We start from the raw sequence: 23144 nt of genomic DNA on the forward strand, positions 1-23144 counted from the left end.
TTTCCTTGAATTTGACCACTTAATGTAGACTGGCATCAAAAATACCAGGGTATAAATGACAACTCTTGGCACTTTTTAGCCAGCCATCCCTCAGCACATTAACTTCTCTTAAACCCAAGCCTTGTCTATACAATGGGGATCAGAGTATGTTCTACTCTAGGTGTCGGTGGCAGGAGAGATTGTATGCAAAGCGCTTAGCTTCCTAGACAGTGGGTCCTAGCAGGTTATTAGATGACCACACCACCCTTTGATATGCACATGCTTTTTTATACTTAAGAGCTTCTCATTATTGCAGCCCAGGCTACAGAACTCCCCTCTCTTCCTAACAATAAAAGTTATCTGTTCCTTTATACTATGAGATTTCTGTTTAAAGCAAATCTAAGCAAATGTCAGTCATATTTTACGTATGTACAGGTTACCCATGGTTTTCAATAAAAAGCCATCTTCTGATTAAATAAGAATTTTCCCAAAGGAAGAATATTAATAGTTGGCATTTTAGGTATCATAAATAGTAGAAAACAAGATTTCTGTCTAAAAGATGAGGGTAAAACAGGCTGTTGGTGACTCTCAAATGATATCACACCTGTGCATAAGGCCAAGGCTAAAGATTAGTACAGAGCAGCTCCAAATGAAGATCTAAGCCAAGGGTAGCAAACTAAGGCCCTCAAGCCAGCCCTGTTTTCATGGATAACAGATTGGAACACAGCCTTGTACATATTGCCTATGGCTGCCTTCCCAAGACAAAAGCAGAGGTGAGTAGTTGCAATAGAGGCTGTATGGCCCGCAAACCCCCAAATATTTACTAACTGGTCCTTGACAGAAAAAGTTTACCAATCCCTGCTAAGTCACAATTCTCACACTTGTATCCACTTGTCTTAACCAAGTTATAGATACACAGGTATCATGTTTTATAGTGAAGGAGAAACTTAGAAAAAGTGCATTCCATTAACATGAAAACCAAAAAAAAAAAAAGTAAAATAACAAACAAAGAAATAAAAACCTGTGGCTACACAAAAGGAGTAGATTAATCCTTGAATACTAACTGACTCTTAGATGCTTATTTCCCCCTGTAAGACCCTTCTAAATGCACTGCTTGAACGGATGTGTTAAAAATGGATTGATGTCTTTGTCAACAGCAGGGCAATAAAATAAACTTGCCTGCTTAAACCCTTAGCTTTCTCATTTAGTAAAACAACAAACAATACAAAATACATTTTCAGAGGTGCTGAGCTTGGTCCAGACCTTAAGATTTTCAATGTCACATTAATGAAACCTCAATTCTATAGAAAATTCATCTTGAACAAAGGCCATTTTTTATACAAAGTGGGTGAAAGAAACATACCTATTAATATTTATAAAACAATTTTCACCATCAAAAGCACATTGTTACATGCTTGATAGATTATACAAATGAATTTTTGTTCTGAACAAATACCAAAGAAAGCTGTGGTACTTATATGCATAGGGTGTTTTGTTGTTTTGTTTAGTAGTGTGAGATTCTGTGAGCTGCTAATTCAACAATCTTGATGGAAAACATGACTGGCAGTTAGAGGCCTCTGACCCTAGAATTTTAACAGAAGAATGTGTCACAGAATTAAACAAAAGAAAAATAGATTTCAGAGGGGAAACTTACACATAAAAGAAACATAAAAACAGCAGGAAATAAGACTGTCATAATTAGTTTGAAAAATAATGTCTTCAAGCAATGTACTGCGTTTGATTTGTGATAAATAACCATACTGTGCTATTGAAACACGTCTTGCCAAAATGGCCTTAAAATGCTGATACTTTCAAATTAGTCCCACTTCCCATTAAATATTGATGTTCTGAGAGTTGTATACTTTTTAGAACTTTTTTTTACTGGCTGTGAAAAGAGAAAATAGATATGGGGTGGGTAGGGGGGTTAGTGGAGGTAGAGAACCGAAAATGTTCTTGAAAATAGTCTTGTGTATAAAGAGAGAAACAGAGAAACACCCACCAACAACATGGGCACTTGCTAACAAGAAGCAACAGGGTAGTTATTTAGGGAAATCAATCTGAAAAAAGAAAGGAATTTGATGTGCCAGTTAACTGTGGATCACCCAGCTTTAATTCTCATGGAATCTTAGCCAGATAGTCACTGTTTCAAATTGGATCTCATTTCTTTGGCCCAATGAATGAATTTCAGCTTCCAACTGATGAAGATGCCCTAAAGCAGAAATTCTTAATCTCTAGACTATGGACAGATTGGGTGAGGTCATTCTCTGTGAACGGGGAATGTAGTATTGTGTATTGTAGTTTAGCGTCATACATGCCAGAAGCACAGCCTCCAAGTTGTGACGACTAAAAATGTTCCCTGGGGAACAAAATGCCCACCCTTCCCATGGAGTACAACTTGCTTTAAAGACATCAGAGAAAGGAGTCTGTGTACAGATAGAGCTGGCTGAAGGTGGGAAGAAATATGACATGAAATCTCACAGTGGCTAGCAAAATGAATGAATGAATACATGAATGGGCAGGTAGATAAATAAATAATGATAAAACATTGCTTCTTGCTTGGCTACAGAATTAATGAATGAATTGGCACTGCATTTGGACAAACAAGGAAAATAACAATTAATTTCTATTGACTATTTAACAGTTTATTTTTGTTTCAATAAGGTTCCATCTTTCTGGTAGGTATGTTTTGACTCAGTGTCCCTTCTTCCATTAAGAAACTGTATGTCTCCTATACCATATGATTCTTGCTCAGTGGCTGGCATGGGCACAGACATATGATCCAAGCAGGGCCAATCAGAATCATTTGAAGGGATTTAGGGGGCTGCTGAGGGACAGTTATGGAGCACTGGGAGACATCTTTGCTGCCAGCTTCTGAGAGCCTTGCTAAGAAAGAAGCCAATTTGGAGGGAAGCAGGGCTGGAGAACCAGCAAATCCCTGATTCTCTTCAGGCCTTAAGCCAGTCCACACCTTAGACTTCCCTGTTACAGGAATATAACTTTTTAACAAAAACAAAGCTAATATAGGTTCCTGTCATTAGCAACCATTATAATCCTAGCTAAGAGTCACTAAACTACATTGCAGTTAGTAGTGTCAAATTATATTTTTTGAATCAGATTATTAATCACAGAGGAAAAAAGAGTTCTTGGACTGCAGTTCTTTCTCCATGTCGAAAATTCCCTATGGGTGACTTAGTAGCATAGATATTATCAAGGCCCTTGTTCTTCACTCAACAGGGCATCACTTGCTGTACAACTATATGAACAATAACCTGAATTATTAAAAATAGCACTCACTGACCAATGGAAGGCCAAAAAAATTTTCCTACAAAGAGGTGGGTACAGGCTGGGTGCAGTGGCTCACACCTGTAATCCCAGCACTTTGGGAGGCCGAGGCGGGTGGATCACCTGGGGTCAGGAGTTGGAGACCAGCCTGGCCAATGTGGTGAAACCTCATCTCTACTAAAAATACAAAAATTAGCTGGGTGCGGTGGCAGGCACCTATAATCCCAGATACTCGGAAGGCTGAGGCAGGAGAATCACTTGAACTCAGGAGGTGGAGGCTGCAGTTTGCTTAGGCTGCACCGCTGCACTCCAGTCTGGGCGACAGAGACCCTGTCTCAAAAAAAAAAAAAAGAAAAAGAAACAACAACAACAACAACAAAAAAGAGCTGGTGCAATGTGATGCTGAGCTCCTTAAATGTTTAAGTTTAAAGAATAATTATTAAATCAAAGTTGCAATGTGGAAATTTTAATGTGAAATGTTCTGCTACTACTGATCTAAACAGAAATAACGAATACTCAGATTATAAATATTAAGATTATCAATATTGCTAAAATATAAATGACTGCTTTTACAGCTTCTAAATAAAAGATAGCTTTAGGGAATTGTGATAATGATGAAGATCAATTTGTACATTTGGTCATTAATCACCATTTCCTAATTGGGTTTAATTTGACTACTGCTCATTAGAGTTATAAACCAACATACTCATTTAATTGTGATTATAATTCAATCGCTGAACTTTTATAGTACTATGAACAAATTAATAACGAAAGATAATTTTGCTCTTAAAAATATCACATAAGACTTATGTTTTAATGAACTGTATATAAAGAATGTTTTACGATGATTCCCCTAAAAAAAAAAACTCAAGACTCTTCCATTCTCTTAATAATTAAAAATCAAACTTCAGACTCACGACGTTTTGTAAACACACTCTCAGAAAAGGTTTCCATACCTCTGTTCCCTGAAGCCAGAACACAGCTTGTGACTGCTTCCCAAAGGGTTGAATAAAAAATGTATTGCAGCCATTTTTATCCCACTCCATAGCTACAGCTGAATTTCCATTTTTCTTAATATGAAGCAAACAGGCTGCTTGTGTATACTAGTTTAAAAAGCAATATATGACCTTTAAGAACTTTTGTTAAGCCTCTGCCTTCATTTCTTGGACTTAATTATCAACATGAATTCTGACTGGTATTCCCTGCCAAACTGGAGACTACTTCTAGGTCATGTCCATGAAAGCAAATAAGTAGTTTAAATGGAAGAAAGTAGAAAAAAGGTAGGTAGCTGCAGTTGAGTCTGGAGAATCAGAATCAACATGCATGCTGGACTCAGAGGGACATGGGTTCAAATCCCAGCTTCTGTAACTTCTGACTGGCCCCTGGGACAGTTACAATGGTTTTTCAACCCTCTATAAAATGGGGATAACGACTCCTAAATTTTCAGGCTTGTGGTAAACAATATGAAAGAATATAGGTATAAGCTTATCACAGTGCCTGGCATATAAGCTCAAGAAACAGCTTCTTCCCCTTCCTTTCTTCCCTTTATAAAATACTCACAATTTTATAGCCATAGCAACTTTTTAAAAAAGTATTTATGAATAAAGGTGGCTTGTTTATAAATGACCAAGCACAGATTTATATCAGATGGTCATCTGTATAAATCATGAAATACATTATTTTCAATGGCTTCCTAAACATAAAATCTTTGCTTGTTCTTGTCTAAAATCTATACTATTCCTGGGCTACTCTGAGACTACCTGAGAAGAGGAATTTCATTTTATGAATGTTAGGGACTAGCCATTTTGTATCTGATACTGCATGCATACTCATATATGATCTCATCTTATTTTCACAACACTCTATGAGCTAGGCATCATTGCTACCACTTATTTGATTGGAAAAAAAAAAAAAAAAAAAAAGACCTGAAACTTAGGCAGGCTAAGTAAGTTGCCCAGATCTGTAGCCAAAACATGGCAGATACAGAATTTATACTTAGGCCTCTCTGGGTTTCAAAGAAATAATAGTGTAGTTTCTCTGAGTCTAGCTACAGAATCTCTGAAATGGAAATGTGCTAAGGAGAAAATATTGTCTCATCCACCTTGGTCCAAAAGTTGATGTGTTTACACATAATGATTCACCCCAGTTACCAATTCAATGCAAATTCCTCTTTACTGACTGTAACATACTAGACAACATGCAAGACACTGGAGGTGAAATGTACTAAAAAAGAGAGGTTCATGGGGCTTACAGTCTGGTATCCCTATCCTATCCATCTGCTATTCCACGGTTTTGATAGCAAAAGCTTGTGAATGTGTGTGTGGAACTCCACTTTACCCCTTACCACACATGCATTCATAAGTTTTCGCTACCATATTAATAAGAACTTATGGAATATTTGCTGTATGCAAGAAACAGTGCCGTGGTGGTAGGTACTGAGATATAAAACAGTTATTTATACTCTATAAGTACCTGATGGATAGGAGCAACCTTCACCACAAAAATGCCACCTACTACTGCCTGAAGCAGAAACTGCTGTCCAAGTAAGGTGAAAGAGCTCAACTGGGGGGGACTTGGGGCTTTACCAAGGTGATATAAATCCAGCCCAGAACACAAGGTGAAATTATATACTGATTTAGGCAAACTAAAGACATTCAAAAAGTTCCAGTTCCATAAAGGCACATGTGTTCATTATACCCAAGTGTGTGGCTCCCATTTCTACACAAATCTTTACCTTAGTAGCAGCAGTGATAGGCCTAAAAAAATAAGGTGGAGACAAAGATGTGAACGAATGTTTCTTCTCTTTTAATTTATTATTATTTATTATTATTATTTGTAGAGACAGGGTCTCAATATGTTACCCAGGCTGGTCTCAAAGTCTTGGCCTCAAATGATCCTCGTCTTGTCCTCCCAAAGTGCTGGGATTTCAGGCATGAGCCACCACACCAAGCCTGAATGTTTTTAAGTAAAACAAGCAGTAGCTTTAGTAGCTTCCTTAGAGCCCTGGCATTTGGCTACAAACAAACCTAAGTGCTGAAATGTTCAACAGCATCATGGGAGCATTTCAAACTATGGCAGAAATTAAATTACTGTAAGAAATTTATGCAAAGCTGCTGCTACAGTCTTTTGTGCAATTTATAGTTTGCATAAATAATTATAATACATTCATTTGTTTTCTCAATTCTTTTTTTTTCTTACCTTGTCCTTCTGGAGTTTCGCCAAAGGGATTCACTTCCACCTGAGTAGCATCAATTTTTAGGAAGAGATTATACAGCTTCGTAATTTGATCTGCAGCCTAAATGTGATCAAGTGAAATGGAATTACACCAAAGCAGTAAAAGAAAATTTATTTTGCTGGATTAATGAAACTTTAAAAATAGCAAGTTATGTCTTTATTTTCAGTTAGGTTTTCTGAAGGGAAAAACAGAAAAACATAATTATTTTAATTTCCGCTGCTATTCATTAAAAGGAATTGCTCACCTCTCCTCCAGACACCAGAAGAGACCATTATCAAGAAAACAAAATATTTTCAGTACGGCCTAAAACGTTGTTAATCTTTTTGTAAATTATCATGTCTCTATTAGCAGAGTTATGCTGCAATATAAGCTACAATCATTAATACAAACAAGTTCCATTTAAGTAAAAGGTAAACATGATTTTGAGAGTTTATAATGACTAGATTTTCCTTATTGTGCTGAAATAAAAGTTGTTATATTAATCAATCCAACCCATAATCTGTGAAACAACAATTACTGAGTGTCTAACGAAAATTGTTGTAAAACAGGAAGATGAAAGTGCTCAATAGTGTAGTCACTGAACAGCACAATTCAAACTGAAAATAGCTTGTCCCAAAGGCATTAACCACAAAGGGCAAGAATATCCAAGGTCGCCCTGTTAAGCCCTGACTTCATTTTTCTCACTCTGCTTGAAATTCGCTCATTCATTCATTCTTTTCAACCAACATTTCTTCACTGCCTATGACACAGCTGGCTGGTGTCCTGAGAGCTGGCGCTAGAAATGAGAACATGAATGAGCCATGCCCCCACCCTAGAAAGCTCCTGTCAATAACGAAAGGAGCATGTGATGCACAGAGCAAGAGGGTCGATCATGGAGAAGAATTAGGTATCAGTCTCATTCCCGGCTCCATTTTCCAAGCCAAAGTTTTCCCACTGCCACATTTCACTCATTGTGCCAGCCTTGGATTATTTGCAGCAGATCCATTTTCAGTTCTCCAACTCTACTCTGTGTATCAGGGAAGCTGACGCTTACAGGCTAAGTTTTCTATGTTCCTGGGTCAGCTGGTTTCCAGCTGGGGCCAGCCAATGAGAAGCAGCGGTGAGAGATGGCGGTGGGAAGAAGGGAAGAACCAGGGTACTTCCACTCCTCTCTTTCTGTCTGGGCAGCACCTCCTCCTCTGGCTCTTGCTCCCACTGGAGAAGCCCACCAGGGTTCTAGCTTCTGTATCTAAGGTCCAGTAACACCACTGCCTCATTTTTGTTCCTGGAGCATGCGGATGGATATACTCTAGGTTGCCTTTCTGTCCACTCTTGACGGAGTCTCGCTCTGTCGCCCAGGATGAAGTGCAGTGGCGGCATCTCGGCTCACTGCAACCTCTGCCTCCCAGGTCCACGCCATTCTCCTGCCTTAGCCTCCCGAGTAGCCGGGACTGCAGGCGCCCGCCACCACGCCCGGCTAATTTTTTCTATTTTTAGTACAGACAAGAGTTCCACCGTATTAGCCAGGATGGTCTCGATCTCCTGACCTCGTGATCCACCCGCCTCGGCCTCCCAAAGAGCTGGAATTACAGGCGTGAGCCACTGCGCCCGGCCCTGTCCACTTTTAAACTACTCAGCTCTTGCAGCACCTATGAACGCATCCCTAAAGTAAATCCCCCCTGGTGTAAATATTGCAGGTGGTTCCAGATTTGACTGAAGAACTCCAGATTTAATTCATGCTATGTTAATGTATTTTATGTTTACCTACAAACATCTTTAAATCCAAATTTGAGGCCCAGTAGATATAAAAGAACCCACATAACGAGTATGATTACATATTTTTAATATTAAATATTTGTATGGGTAGATAACACATGTATATGATACAAAATTCCCAAAGAACTAAAGGGTTTTCCCTGACTGAACCATTCAACCACACAGGCCCCCAGTGGTAGCACACTCATAAATGTGCCCTTCATCTGAGAGATATTCTATGCCTAAGACAGTATGCATTCCTCCTTCATCTGTCTTAAAAAAGCAAACTTGTTCCTATGCCTCATTTCTTTACTTAACAGATTTTTAGAGACACTTCATCAGCAACACAGGTAGATCAATCATATCCTTTTAATTGACTAAATAATATCTTACTGTATTGATGTGCTATAATTCCTTTAACCTTTCACTTAAATAATGACCATATGCATTGTTTCTAATAGGTTGACATTACAGCACTGCCTTATGTATCTCTGGATATTTAACATACACTTGATTAAACATTTGTAGGATAAACTATCCAGAGTGAAGCAGAAAGGAGTATAGCCATTTTAAACATCAAAAGATTCTGCTAAATTGTTCTTTTTTTTTTGAGACAGAGTCTTGCTCTGTTGCCAGGCTGGAGTGCAGTGGCGTGATCTGGGCTCACTGCAACCTGCACCTCCAGGGTTCAGGCGATTCCCCTGCCTCAGCTTCCCGAGTAGCTAGGACTAGAGGCGTGCCACCAAGCCCAGCTAGTTTTTTGTATTTTAGTAGAGATGGGTTTTCACCATGTTGGCCAGGATGGTCTCAATCTCCTGACCTCGTGATCCACCCGCCTTGGCCTCCCAAAGTGCTGGGATTACAGGTGTGAACTACCACACCTGGCCCAAATTGTTCTTCATAGAATTCGTCCCTGATTTCCACTCCTAAAAAGTGAAAATTATCAGAGACACTATTTTCCAATTCACAATCATTAGCCATTTGTATCTTTGCCAATGGGTTAGGTGAAAAAGGGTATCTCACTGATATGGTTGGGCTCTGTGTCCCCACCCAAATCTTACCTTGAATTGTAATAATTCCCATGTGTTGCAAGAGGGACCCAGTGGGAAGTAATTGAATCATGGGGACAGGATTTTCCCATGCTGTTCTCATGACAGTGAATAAGTCTCACAACATCTGGTGGTTTTATAAAGGGGGCTTCCCCTGCACAAGCTCTCTTGCCCGCACCATGCAAGAAGTCCCTTCCCTATTCCTTCGTCTTCCACCATGATTGTGAGGCTTCTCCAGCCATGTGGAACTATGAGTAAATTAAACCACTTTCCTTCTTAAATGACCCAGTCTCAGTGATGTCTTTATTATCAGTGTGAGAACAGATGAGTATACTCACATATAGTTTTAATTTATTTTATTATGAATGAGTTTGCACATTTCTATGAGTTTAAGAGATATCTTATTTTTTTTTCTGTGAATTTTGCCTATTTTCCTGTTGAGATTTTGATCTCTTATTAATTTATAGGAAGAGAGTGTGTGTGTGTGTGTGTGTGTGTGTACAATAGAGTCTTGCTTTGTCACCCAGACTGGAGTGTACTGGCACAATCATGGCTCACTGCAGCCTTGAACTCCTGGGCTCAGATGATCCTCCCACCTCAGCCTTTCAAATAGCTGGACTACAGGCACATGCCACTAGGCTCAGCTAATTTTTTTAGTTTAATTTCTTCTAGAGATGGGGGTCTCGCTACGTTACCCAGGCTGCTCTTGAATTCCTGGTCTCAAGTAATCCTCCTGCCTCAGCCCCTTTAACATTTACCTTTTGAACATTCTTTTGTTAGTTTTGCCACATGGAAATTTCACAATAATGTCACTCTTATATGGCTTCTGGCTTTGTGTCAGACTTTTAAAAGGCTAGTCCCATTCTGAGAATATTTTTTAAAATTCTCCCATTATTTTTTCTAGTATTCTTTATAATTTCTTTATTTAATGTTTCCATTTTTTTTAATCCAAATAAAATTTGAGTTAAAGTGTGAAGCCAGTAAATACTTCACTGCTGAATATTTTTTGTATTTTAGGGGGTTTTCTAGGTCATCAATGTGAGCTTGCAATGTGAGTTGCATGGGGCAGGCATCTTATGTGTCCTGGGCACTTTGGCATCCACTGTCGTCATACAACCTCTGCAGAGTCAATACTTGATAAATATTGGTTGAATTAAAGATTAATTCAATTCTAAGGGGGACTAGGGGGACTACATAATAGAAATAACTTCTGGGTACACATATATATATATATATATAAAATCTAATCCAGCTACTTCAAAACTTTTTTAAAAACTGTGATAAAATAAACAAAACATAAAATTCACCATATCTCAACCATTTTTAAGTGTCTACACAGTTCTGCAGGGTCAAGTTGGTATATTCACATTGTTGTGCAACCAATCTCTAGAACTTCTTAATCCTCCCTCACTCTGTATCGCTAAACAAACTCCTGTTCTCCTCTTACCATTCTCCTCTTACCGCAGCCTCTGGCAACATCATTCTACTTTGTGTCTATAAATTTGACTATTCTAGATAGCATCTCTCTCTCTGTCTCGCTCTCCATCTCCCCATATATATACACACACATACACACACACACTCCTCTCTCTCTATATACACACACACATATATACCTCCATATATATCTGCATATATATGTATAGATATCTATAGATAGCAGACATATAGATATTAGAGATATCTAGATACATACATACATAAAATAAAGGATATGCATATATACATACACTAGATACCTGTGGAATTATCCAGTGTTTGTCTTTTTGTGACTGGCTTATTTCACTTAACACAATATCCTCAAGCCCCATCCATACTGCAGCATGTGTCAGAATCTTCTTTTACAAGGTTCAATAAAGTTCCATCATAGCATATACCACATTTTGTTTATGAATTCATCCACAGATATACACTTAAACTGTTTCAGAACTTCTTAAGCCTACACCAACTTTGTTTAGTACAAGCCTGCGTTTTCCACACATTAATCCCATTGTAATTATACATTAGCACAGCATTTTGGGGATATTTTCTGTTTTAATTTTTACTGTTGTGCAAAGCCGGACTGTAATTTTTTGAGCAAGACTAAAACATAATTTGATCTTGGAGATATCTCCAAACCAAGCTGGTTCTCCCTTGTAGCTCTCACAATGACAAACCCTTGTAAGATGTCTTATTCCAGAGGCTATACACTAAATGGTTATAAGGGCTAGGCAGACAGAATGTGTAAGTGTGACCAGGTGTGACATGGAATGGCATGGCATGTGGCAAGTTGAAATTAGCTTTCCTGCTTTCTACATGGGTTCAAATGTTTAAAATAAGCACACGTCAAAGAGAACATTCTCCTGGTCAACTTGTAGTCAGTCGCTTACTATTGCCATTACTTTCTCAGCTCATAACCACTGTGTACAAAGGTTTTCTGCACTTTTGCCACCAACTGTGATTTTGTCTATTAAGCAATTTTTAAAAATTAAAATCTATAAAATCAAATATATGTAAATGAAAACCTGACAAGTTTATACAAATCTTTAAAAATGTCTTAACAGGAGCATAATGAGGAAGGGCCTCAGAACCACGCAGGCACAGTTGTGTGCTGCATCACCAAGATATTGTTCCCAAAGTCTATTCCATCATGCCTGGCCACTCCACCCTCAACCCTCCACCCAGTGGAATATGACATACCCCTGGAAACCCAGCGGGTGCAAGCCAAGCGGTTGGCCGTAAGAGCCCAGCTGAAACGGGAGAGTACTTGCTTCAGTACAACGACCCTAACCGCTGACAGCTCATTGAATATCCTGCCTTGATTTGTTGGACCTATGAAAGATCAGCAAATGTCTATCCTAATTTCACCCCTAAAAACTCACTCTTGGGAGCTTTGTGTGGAATTAGGCACCTCTTCTTCTCGTTTTATGATTTCAAAACTGACAGAGATAGGAAAGAAAAAATTATCCAGGAAGGCAAATTGGATCGAACATTTAACATCTAAGTCTAGCAATGATGACTATGTGTATTCTTGCTGAAATAAATCGTCTATTAATCAAAACAAAGTCTCAACAGGTTAAGAATTTTAAATATCTTTCCTGCATTCCAGAAATTATCATCAATATTCACATATGGCTCTCAAATCTAGCCAGAAGTACAAACCACTTCAAGAGGTGTTAGTGATCTTACACTGACTTGGAGCATCCGATCTTTCATCAGCCTAAATCCTAGAGACACATGTTGACAACTCATGGCACTCATGTTTTCAGAAACTAACAGTATAGATGATAATTAAGACACACTTGACAAACTTGTAAGTTTCAGTCATATGATAGACCCCCTTTATCCTCTGTTTCCCTTTCTGTGGTTTTAGTTAACCATGATCTACTGTGAGTCCAATTTATTAAATGGGAAGGACAAAATTATGGACTAAGATCCTTGGATGGAACACAGCACTAAAGTCACTGACAGATTACAACCTCTACAGCCACACTTTGATGAATTAAAAAGAAAGAGACAAACTTCTAATTATGATGTTCTTCTAAAAGGTTATCGTGAAAAACCTTCAACTATCCAGGATCCCCAACCATTGACATTATCTGTTCCTGACATCCAGCCATTGACACCCATGGCTTGATGATCCACGATCATCCAAAGTAGATGTCCCTCCTAAATTACTGCCAGGAGGTCATGAGTAGCCCAATGCTATATCGTAATGCTCCCATTACTCACCCCAGGTCTTACCATGTAGATATTGTATCATCTCACATCATCGCAAGAAGGGTGAGTATAGTACAATGAGATATTTTGAGAAAGAGACCATATTCGCATCACTTTTATTACAGCATATTGCTATTGTTCTATGTTATTATTGTTGTTAATATCTTACTGTACCTAATTTATAAGTTAAACTTTATCCAAAGTATAGATATCCAGAAAAAAAGAGTATATGTAGGGTTTGGTAGCAGGTAAGCTTCAGGCATCCACTGGAAGTCTTGGAACGTATCCTCCACAGATAAGGGGGAACTACTATATCAAGCTTTTCTATGTCTTAACGTTTTTCAACAAATTCTCACAGAAATAGACTTTAGTTGGGAACAAATACTTGGTAATTTTATGAAAAGTAAGATATCTTTATTTTTGTTGTGTCTAATATTAATCACATTTTAGAGACAACAGGCATGAGTCACAGGAACGATATTAATAATTTTACAAGACTATCATCTTACATGATATTCAACCATGAGTGAGGTACCTCCAAATGCCTAAACCACATCCTAGATGAAAATTAAGTAACTTTCAAAGTCACACTGAACCTAAGGGGCCTCTAAGATACAATTTTTTAGGAAAAGATCATTGATGATTGTTTAAATGTTTTTCCTTCTACACTGTCCCATCTGCTCATTGTACACTGGCTCTCTAGAGCATTTCACTAATCCCCACAGCTTGAGCACGCCCCATAAAGCACAGATTCCCAAGCCTACAACTCCAATGCACAGCTTTCCCTGAGCTCCCAAGCCATATATCCCTTCTACTGTAGAAATACACTTACGTGTCCCTAGATGAACAACTTCCAACATGTCTACAGCTGAGATCAACCTCTCTCTCCCTCTGCCCCTGCTCTCTCCTTCACATTCCTTTATCCATCCCTCCTCCTGTATCCTCTCAGCCAGCAGGCAGATGTCCACTGGTCTGTGAGCCCCTGAGGAACAATAGTTATTTTTCATTGTCTCTGTTCCCCAGGGCATAACAGCCTGAGCAGCAACCAATCAGTGCTCACTCCAAGCTGCTGAGAAAATGAAGATTTAAAGCCCTTCATAGAGTTAGCAGTGAAAAAAAAAAAAAAAAAAAAAAACAAATTAAAACATTTTATTTCCTTTCCTCGATAAATTAATTCAAAGGTATACTGACAATATGGCCACTTACTGACCCCTGAGTTCTCACATTTTCATCTTCCTTCCGTAGGTAACTCATTTAAAACCTAGAGTGTTTCAGGTACTAGGAAAACAAGAGTAAGACATTCAAGAGCTATAAATAACTCTTAATTTTCTCTTATAATATGTAGTGAGGGGGGAGTATCTTGTGATGTACATTATACTGTTATTAACTTCTCTAGAACTCTCTATTATGTTCACCTCCTGAGGTTTTAAATATGTGGTCAGCAGATTTTGCCCATTCCAGATTTATTTTTCTGTCATGAAAAGCCACCTATTGCTGAGTCTCTAGGAACCTCTTCAAAGTGGACAACTAGATGTGTTGTTTCACCTAGTCAGGCACATGACAAATGTTTCTTGGGCAATAAAAATAGATGCCAAGCACTTTGCCAGCTGCTGGCAACACAGCATTGAGTAGGATGGACAAAGTCCCTGCCGTGGTAAAGATTAGGATCTAGCAAAGGTGACTGCAAATAAATAAGAGAAATAGAGATGTCCAAAGTGATATGGAGGAGGCAGACAGGGTAACTGCACATATTCTGGAGCTGACTGCTGGACAGTGCAGCTTGACCACAGTGGCTATATGGAAAATGGGCTCTTGGTGACCACCACTGCCACAGGAGAAGCCCCTTAATAAACATCAAATGAATGGCTAATGTAGCTGGTATCCTCATTTGCAGGAGATGAAACCAACCACTGTAGCACATATTCAGGAATCTTCCAGGATCTTCCTTTCAACAGATCACTTTCCTGGCATCTCTTTGCTAGTCTCAGAAATGGCAATTAGTTCCTCTAACTGTCCATTGAATCCTGGCCCTTTCTCTCTCATCCTGAGGTTTAGTTCCAGATGACCCTGTCCCATTCTACCATCTTCAATCTTTTGCTTTCAAAGTGAGCCTTTATTCATTTTCAAGTAAGTAGTTTCTCTTCATTAAAGCATATATATTTCTTAAAACCTTATTCTGCTTTACCCCTCTTTGACTTGCCTACTGTTGTCATTAAACTTCCAGACAGAGTCAATCAAAAGAAAAAGACAAGACGGAAAGAAAAGAGTGCATCGTCTACTGTCTTATGGGAATAGTACTGCCTAACCAAAGGACATACTCTGTAACCTCTCCATAAAGTCCCAGGCCAGAGAACATACATACATGCACACATGCACACAATCTAGGGCCATTAAGGTGGCCTCTCTGAGTAACAGAGGAAGGAAAAAGTAAGTTTATCTGATTTAGCTGTGGGACTAGGAAGCTTGCTCCGCTAGACACATAATCAGGTGCCATGCGCTGGACCAAAGGCAGAGCAGGGCACGATGCTAGGACAGATTCTGTCCCTCAACAACTCTAAGGCCAATGTTTTGGTCTTTGAAGCCAAGGGATATTACTACAAAACTGGCATATTTTAAGCTGTTCTCAATAAAACATCAACTTTATGCCATCAATATTCATTTCAAATGCCCATTATCTATGAAAGAATAGCAATTAGCTAAATAACATGTATTATTAATATTAATACCAATAAGAATGGACCTTTATGGAGCACTATAATAAGGACTTTCACACATTATTCTACTGAATCCCCACAATAAACCTCTCAGGAGTTGTCATCATTCCCATTTTATAGAAGATGAAACTAAAGTCTGAATGAGCTGAATCACACACCTACCTGCCAGGTGGCTAAGTACCAGCAGTGCTACAGAAAAAATACAGATTACCATCCATCATAAAGTGTATGTGTCCACATGCAATACACATGCACACACATATCAAAATTCATTCAAAGACACATCATAAACATCCTCTTTTAAAACATCAGGGAAATATTTTTCTTCATCATAAACAGCTGGAAGAAGAAATTAGAAAACAATAAGTAATCCTGTTTCCTGGTAATCACAAACACTAGAGGCAATTAAGAAAGTTCCCAAATGTTTTCTGAAACAAGTCAGACACACCATCCCCCAATGGCTTATATACCTGGCTTTTCAAAGGCCCAACGAAGCCTAGATTTTCTGCCATCCGCTGAGCTTGGCTGTCTTTTATTCCTTCAAAAATGTCAATTTGCTCCTAGTAAAAATAAATCAAATAAACGAAATTTAGACAGTCAACTGAGAAGATTTACAACCTCTAAAGAAAATGCTTTGTATTTATTTGCAAATGAGTAATTAAAGTGTGGCACCTATCCAGAGATCTCTGAGCAGGGCTACCGCAGATGCCTGTAGGGTATGTTTTAATTAGCAGACCATCTACAAAACAGCTCTTCCAAAAACTATATAATTCCTCATGGTGGCATGCTGACAAGAAACTCTGATGCCAGTTTTCACTTTTAATTACTATACAGATGGCATTGACGAATATTTAGTCAGTTAATTTTTATGACATCTTTTGGAAGACCTCCAAAGTGAGGTTTTCCTGCCTACTATTAGTTAAGTTTAAAGCCTGTCATAGATAGGTTAAATATTACTTTATGATTTAAGCACTCTATTGATGATAATGATTACTGATACCTTAGCTCTACAAAATGCTATTGTCTCAAAGACACCGAGCACTGTCATTATACATTATTTCATGCATCCTCTTAACAAATGGAATGGCCTGCTTTAAATAATGTGAACTTTGAAAACAGCTAGGTGTTATCGGTAAGTCTGCATGTAAAGTCTCAATTCAGTTTCCAAGGTAATTAACTTAAATATATAACATTAGTGAAAATATTTTAAAAGCAATCACTGAAGTATGAGTACAGTAGGTCTTCAAATAACATTACTTCATTCAAGGTCGTTTTGTTATAAGGTTGAGAAAAAAAAAAAAATCAATTCCCAGCCAAGGCCACTGTCTGTGTGGAGTCTACAAATTCCCCTCTTGTCTGAGTAGGTTTTCTCTGGGTCCCCCGGTTTTCTCCCACATCCCAAATCTGTACAGGTTAGGTCAACCGGTTTGTATACACAGTCCCACTCTGAGTGGGTGTGGGTGTGATGCGGGTGCGGGTGTGGTGTGTGAGTGTGCTCTGCAATGGGATGGTGTCCCATCCACGGTGGGTTCTTTGCTTGCACCCTGTGCTCTAGCCATCAGAGACCCTGAGCTGGAATAACTGGATAAATAATTACGTTACTTGTTTTTATGAAATCTTTCTGAAATGTATACATAGCTCCTATTTATTATAATGTGTAACATTAGAAGTGTGTTGGTCTTTATTTAGGAGTTGCGTGATGTTTTTGTGAGCAGAAATATGCCATAGGAACTTAACTCTTGTTTATATCAATTAGCCTATGTATGGTAACATTGGTTTCCTTATACATTGTTTCCATTCAAGTCAAAGTTTCCAAGAACCTGTTGAGGATGCTAAGTGGGTGTTTATTGCACATTATTTAGACAAAGAGATATAAGAAATAAAATCTCCCCTTTTCAAAGGGAAACAAAAAATCATTTTCTAAAAGAAATAATAAATGTTTCTGGTGGAAAATTTTAATGCAATTTTGACCCCAAGAACCCAGATTAAAAACTTGAATTTTAGTTCTGAAAACTTATGTTTTTCTCCTTATAGCTGAGGTAGGTTAAGAAGCACTTAATACATATCACCTCATTTAATCCTTATAATCCCACAGGGTAGAAATCACCCCATGTTCATTTTACTGATTTAAAAATGAGGTTTCGAGACTTTGAGAAACTTGTGCTCTGATTAAATTTGATCTCACATCCCTGACTTGAAACTAATCTTAATATCAATAAACGAGTCAAGATTTCAAGGATTGAAAAAAACTGACAGAATCTGGACTTCATAAAGATTCTAGTTTACATCAACAGTACTGAGAGATCACAAAGCAGTTTCTAGTACATCTACTAAAAGAGAATTCATTCATCTCCTAGGAGAGAATTTCTAGATCATATATAATATTAAATGAAAGAGAGTTAACCATGAGAAATGAAAATATAGCAGTCCTCTCCCATTGGTTAATTCTTGAGGAAGATTGGATGGAAAGGAATCAGGGAGGAAGAAAAGGCAGGAAGAAGGAAAGAAGGAAGGATGGGAAAAGCAAAGACAAAAAGTCCTTGAACACTAAATACCTTGATTCCACTCAACTTTCAACTGGATACTTAGAAAGAAAAAGGGCTCAACATCTTCATACCTTAAATTGTAGAGACAGATTTACTGCTCCTGGCCTTAGACTCCACATTAAATATTTAACATCTTCTACAATAACAATCAATTAATAGCACGTAGCCAGGAATTTAAACATACCTTAAAAATGAGCTCTGGGTTTGAAGCAGCCACCTCTTCAATGTCGATGCCCCCCTGAGGGCTGCCCACCAGCACGGGGCCATTGCAGGACCGGTCCATCAGAATTGCCAGGTAGGTTTCTCTGGAAATGTCCAAGGCTTCAGCAACCATCACCTACCACATTAGTGGGAAAGTCAAATTAATTCAGCATTAAGCTGATTTCTACTTGGAAATCTATACAAACTTGCTACAGCAATCAAACGGCTTCATTTTCAGGCTCTTAAAGCCCAGTGAGTGAGTTTGCAGAGCTTTGAGAGTTCTGCTCTCATGGTGCACACAATGCCCATTTTCACCTCCTTAATTGATTCTGTTAACTTGTTCAAGTGACACGCATTTGGTTTGCCTCAAGGAACCTTCCCACTTTAATCTTCTTTTTTTCCTTCCTCAAGAAACTGTGTCACTTAAGAAATACTCTAGAGAAGTGGCTGTTATTTTAATTTGAGATATTAACAGTTCATATATATATATATATTACTACACTGACTTTTCTCAGATTTCTCTGGTGGAAAACCAAGCATGGTGACCACAGACGGATTCTTTTACAGTATGTCTGATGCTTCATATGTCTGTATATTTCTGTCGCTTTGATCACTATATTTTATTTTGTTTTATACTTTCTTTTAATTTACAAACAGAATATTTACTTGTTCAAAAATAATGGAAACGATACCAAAAATATATAAATCAGAAAGTGAAAGCAGCCCCCTGCCGCATAGCTCTACCTCAAACAAACCCCTCGGGCCCCAGAAGTCAGCGCAAATATGAGCCTAGCAGGAACCTTTGTGATAACTAGAAAAAGGCACCCCTTCCTCTGGGAGTATGTAGTCACTTGTCAGGACCATGACTGGGCAAGGGACAAGTGGGATGAAGAATGTCATTCAATTCCACGAGTGAGTGGGGACTCACTGCCTCAGCCAGGTGTCCTTTTGCTCTGTAGGACTTGAACTGCATGTAACAGCCCCACTGGGAAAACCACTGCTAACATTCTAGTCCTTTTCTATGTATCTGCAAGCGTTGCAGTAATGGAATCATCAGGAAGCATATTATACACACTAGGATGCCTTTCTTTTTTTAAATCTCTTTTTTTTTTTTTTTTTTAAGACAGAGTCTCATTCCATCACCCAGGCTGTAGTGCAGTGGCACGATCTCAGCTCACTACAACCTCTGCCTCCCATGTTCAAGTGATTCTCATGCCTCAGCCTCCCAAGTAGCTCGGCTTACAGGTGCCTGCCACCATGCTTGGCTAATTTTTGTATTTTTAGTCGAGATGGGGATTCACCATGTTGGCCAGGCTGGTCTTGAACTGTTGACCTCAAGTGATCTACCTGCCTCGGCCTCCCAAACTGCTGGGATTATAGACATAAGCCACCACGCCTAGCCTCTTTTTTAAAATCTTAATACTACAACTTAAATATCTTGCTAAGGTCTTCTCTCTTCATTGTGATTACATGGTACTTATATGATAATATTTATTTAACCATGTTCCTGTTTTTATTTATTTTTATTATTATTATTATTTTGAGACAGTCTTGCTATGTTGCTCTCAGGCTGGAGTGCAATGGCACAATCATGGCTCACTGCAGCCTTGTCCTCCCAGACTCAAACGATCCTCTCACCTCAGCCTCCTGAGTAGCCAAAACTACAGGCACGTGCCTCCATACCCACCTAATTTTTGCTTTATTTTTTGTAGAGATGGGGTCTCACTATGTTGCCCAGGCTGGTCTCAAACTCCTGGATTCAAGCAATGCACTCGCCTCGGCCTCCCAAAGTGTTGGGATTATAGGCACGAGTCATGGTTCCTGGCCTGCTGATAGACATTTACATGAACTTCAATTTTCCTAAGATGCTACTTTAGTGAGTATTTTTGTACATATATCTTTGTTCATTACTTTTAGTATCCCTGTAGATAAGTACCCTAAAAGTGAAATGTCTAGGTTTTAAACTGTGAATATTTAAAATTTTGATAAGTACTGTCCAAGTGCTTGAGAGAGGTTGTTCCAACTTACACACCTAAAGAGAACAGTGAAAGATGTCTTGGATGTTTAAAGAATATAAAAACAATCCCATAAATAATCAGTAATAGATGTGAAAACAATGAAAGCAGTTACACTGCTTTTCTTTTTTTTTTTTTTTTGGAGACAGAGTCTCGCTCTGTCGCCCAGGCTGGAGTACAGTGGCGCGATCTCAGCTCACTGCAAGCTCTGCTTCCCGGGTCCACGTCATTCTCCTGCCTCAGCCTCCCGAGCGCTGGGACTACAGGCGCCCGCCACCAAGTCCAGCTAATTTTCTGTATTTTTAGTAGAGACGGGGTTTCACCGTGGTCTCAATCTCCTGACCTCGTGATCCGTCCACCTGGGCCTTCAAAGTGCTTGGATTACAGGCGTTAGCCACCGCGTCCGGCCACATTGATTTTCTTACAAGTAGTTTGGTGATGGGTTCCACAAAAAAAGTTACAGATTAAGGATTAAGTAGCATTAGATTTTAACTACTCAGATACCACAAAAATACTTAAGTTTTAGGTCACATGAAATGGGATAAATATATGATGATCTAAAAAGCTATAATGGAATGAATACAGAACTCCTCTTTTTCAAACTTTTTTTGAATTTACCATTAGTTAAAAATAAAACATACAGGTCTTCCTATTGATTTATCAGAAATGGAAGTTCATAAGTGTATAAAAACTATTTCTCAGCACACAGTGTTAGAATTAGCACAGAACCACTCTGATTTAAAGTTGATTTTTCTCACCAACAATGAAGGTCAAACCATCAGTCAGTACTTAATTCTCTCAGCCTTCAGGCTGCCTGAAACCGTCAATTCTTTCAGAATTTCTGATTGAGGAGTAGGACAATATTTGAAGCAAAAATACTTAGCCCTATTCTTTCCTTATAAAATACAATAACAACTTGTCATTTATAGAAATAACATAAAGTTTGCCTTTCTAAGCATCAACATTAATACAAACATTTTAAGAAATTAAGATAGTCGTTTCTTCTAAAACTTTCTCTAGAAGAGAAAGCTGTTTTAAGAAATTTGGCACAAAATACAAAATGAGGAATGTGTTTGGTATATGCTTTCAGGTCCACTAGCATAACACTGTTCATTTCTAATACAGAGTTAGTTTAGTAAATAATACTTAATGACTTTCAGTAGTTATTCTTAGAGGCAACACAAAATTATAATTTTTTAGGGTAAGTGTCATTCAAGAGTCCTATTCTTAACCTTCAAAAATGTTGACAGATGTGCTCTGTATTCCACCAAATTTCTATTTGTGAAGCCCAGCTGCTGTCTGAAACAGCTCTTGCTTCATAGGAATAATGTATGACTCTTTAAGACAATGTCACCAGGAAAATGATAATTATCAAGAGATAATTCAAGAAATTTTATACAACAAAGACCAGTTTGTTGACACCGTCATGCCTTCCAAATGACCGAGGATGACAGAGTATTTTAGGAATTGTTATAGAGAAATCTAAATGGAATCCACAAACATTCATCCCTGAGCAACTCCATTAGATACATTTCAAAAGAGCTTCACCTGTGAGTTACACAAAGAATATGTTGACACGTCCTCTTTGTGGAGTCCACCAGTATAGAAAGCTTTTTAACTTTCTTTGACCTATCTACCACTGAATCTGTTTTCTTAAAAATATCATGCTACTTGAATTGTGGTCAGGAGATGAGTGCTAGCACACAAACTATTTGTAACACACCCATGAACAGAGAAGATTAAAAGTACATTCTTGAATTTTAAATTCATTACAGAGCAGTAACCACTACTGGTACTGAATCCTGGACCACATGATGAGTAGCGCTGTCTCACGGGCCCTAGTACTAGCCCCAGGAACACATAACGCATTGGCACAGACTTAGGAAACAAATATCTGATGTGTATAAATGTGTGTATGTGTTTAAATAGCTTCTCAAATAAATTTAGAATCAAAAGCTTCTATAATCTGGGGACTTCTACTTTTGAGAAAATGGAGTAGCCATATTTTTCCCTATTCTTCCTGCTAAGTACAAATAAAAACCTTGGATATATATATACATAAAACTTAAGGTGACTCTGAAAGTTATAGAGAAGAAGGGAGACTAGCTAGGGAGCTTGAGGTCCAAGGAAGCGAGTGGTAGCGCGTCTCCTGTGTTTTCTTTGGCCTCATAAATCTTAGGCAGGGTGCTGGGTGCTAGAGAAACCAGCAACCCAAAAACATTAACAGGCACAGACAAAGAAATCTCCAGGCTCACATGGTTTCACTAGGGAAGTTCACCAAGCATTTAACAAGAAATCAACACCAACTAACAATGAGTATGTTGGACACTGAAATTAAGAATCCTGTGTCACTTGTAATTGCTGTAAAAGAGAAAAATGTATGTGTAAATCTAACAAAACATATACCAAACGTGTATGCTGAAAACAATACAACGCTGATGAAATAAATCAAAGGAGACCTAAAAAAAAAGGAGAGACGTATCATATACATGGGTTGCAAGACTTAATATAACAAAAAATCAATTCCCTCCAAATTCATATACAGGTTTAATAAGATTCCTATCAAAATTTCAGCAGGATTTTTTCATAAAGACAAAATTGTTTTAGATTGTTCATAAAAAGGCATAGGAACTCGAATGGGTAAAACTGTTTTAGAAAAGAATAATAAAGCAAGAAGAGTTATTCTACTC

At 38.3% G+C, this 23144-nt stretch overlaps 1 protein-coding gene and 1 pseudogene across 2 annotated transcripts in view; one reads left to right on the forward strand and one right to left on the reverse strand.

The window, feature by feature from the left end:
- SUCLG2 (succinate-CoA ligase GDP-forming subunit beta) overlaps positions 1–23144 on the reverse strand; it is a 257299-nt gene that overhangs the window by 93209 nt on the left and 140946 nt on the right. For both annotated transcript variants that reach the window (XM_050781306.1, XM_050781307.1), the window contains exons 5-7: positions 18423–18575; positions 16163–16252; positions 6460–6556 (exon numbers count right to left, since the gene is read on the reverse strand). In XM_050781306.1, coding sequence (XP_050637263.1) covers positions 6460–6556; positions 16163–16252; positions 18423–18575 — 340 coding nt within the window. The remainder of the gene's footprint in view (positions 1–6459; positions 6557–16162; positions 16253–18422; positions 18576–23144) is intronic.
- LOC126947763 (NADH dehydrogenase [ubiquinone] 1 beta subcomplex subunit 4-like) lies at positions 11499–12262 on the forward strand (annotated as a pseudogene).

This window comes from Macaca thibetana, chromosome 2 (assembly GCF_024542745.1).
Source record: "Macaca thibetana thibetana isolate TM-01 chromosome 2, ASM2454274v1, whole genome shotgun sequence".
NCBI classification, from domain to species: domain Eukaryota; kingdom Metazoa; phylum Chordata; class Mammalia; order Primates; family Cercopithecidae; genus Macaca; species Macaca thibetana.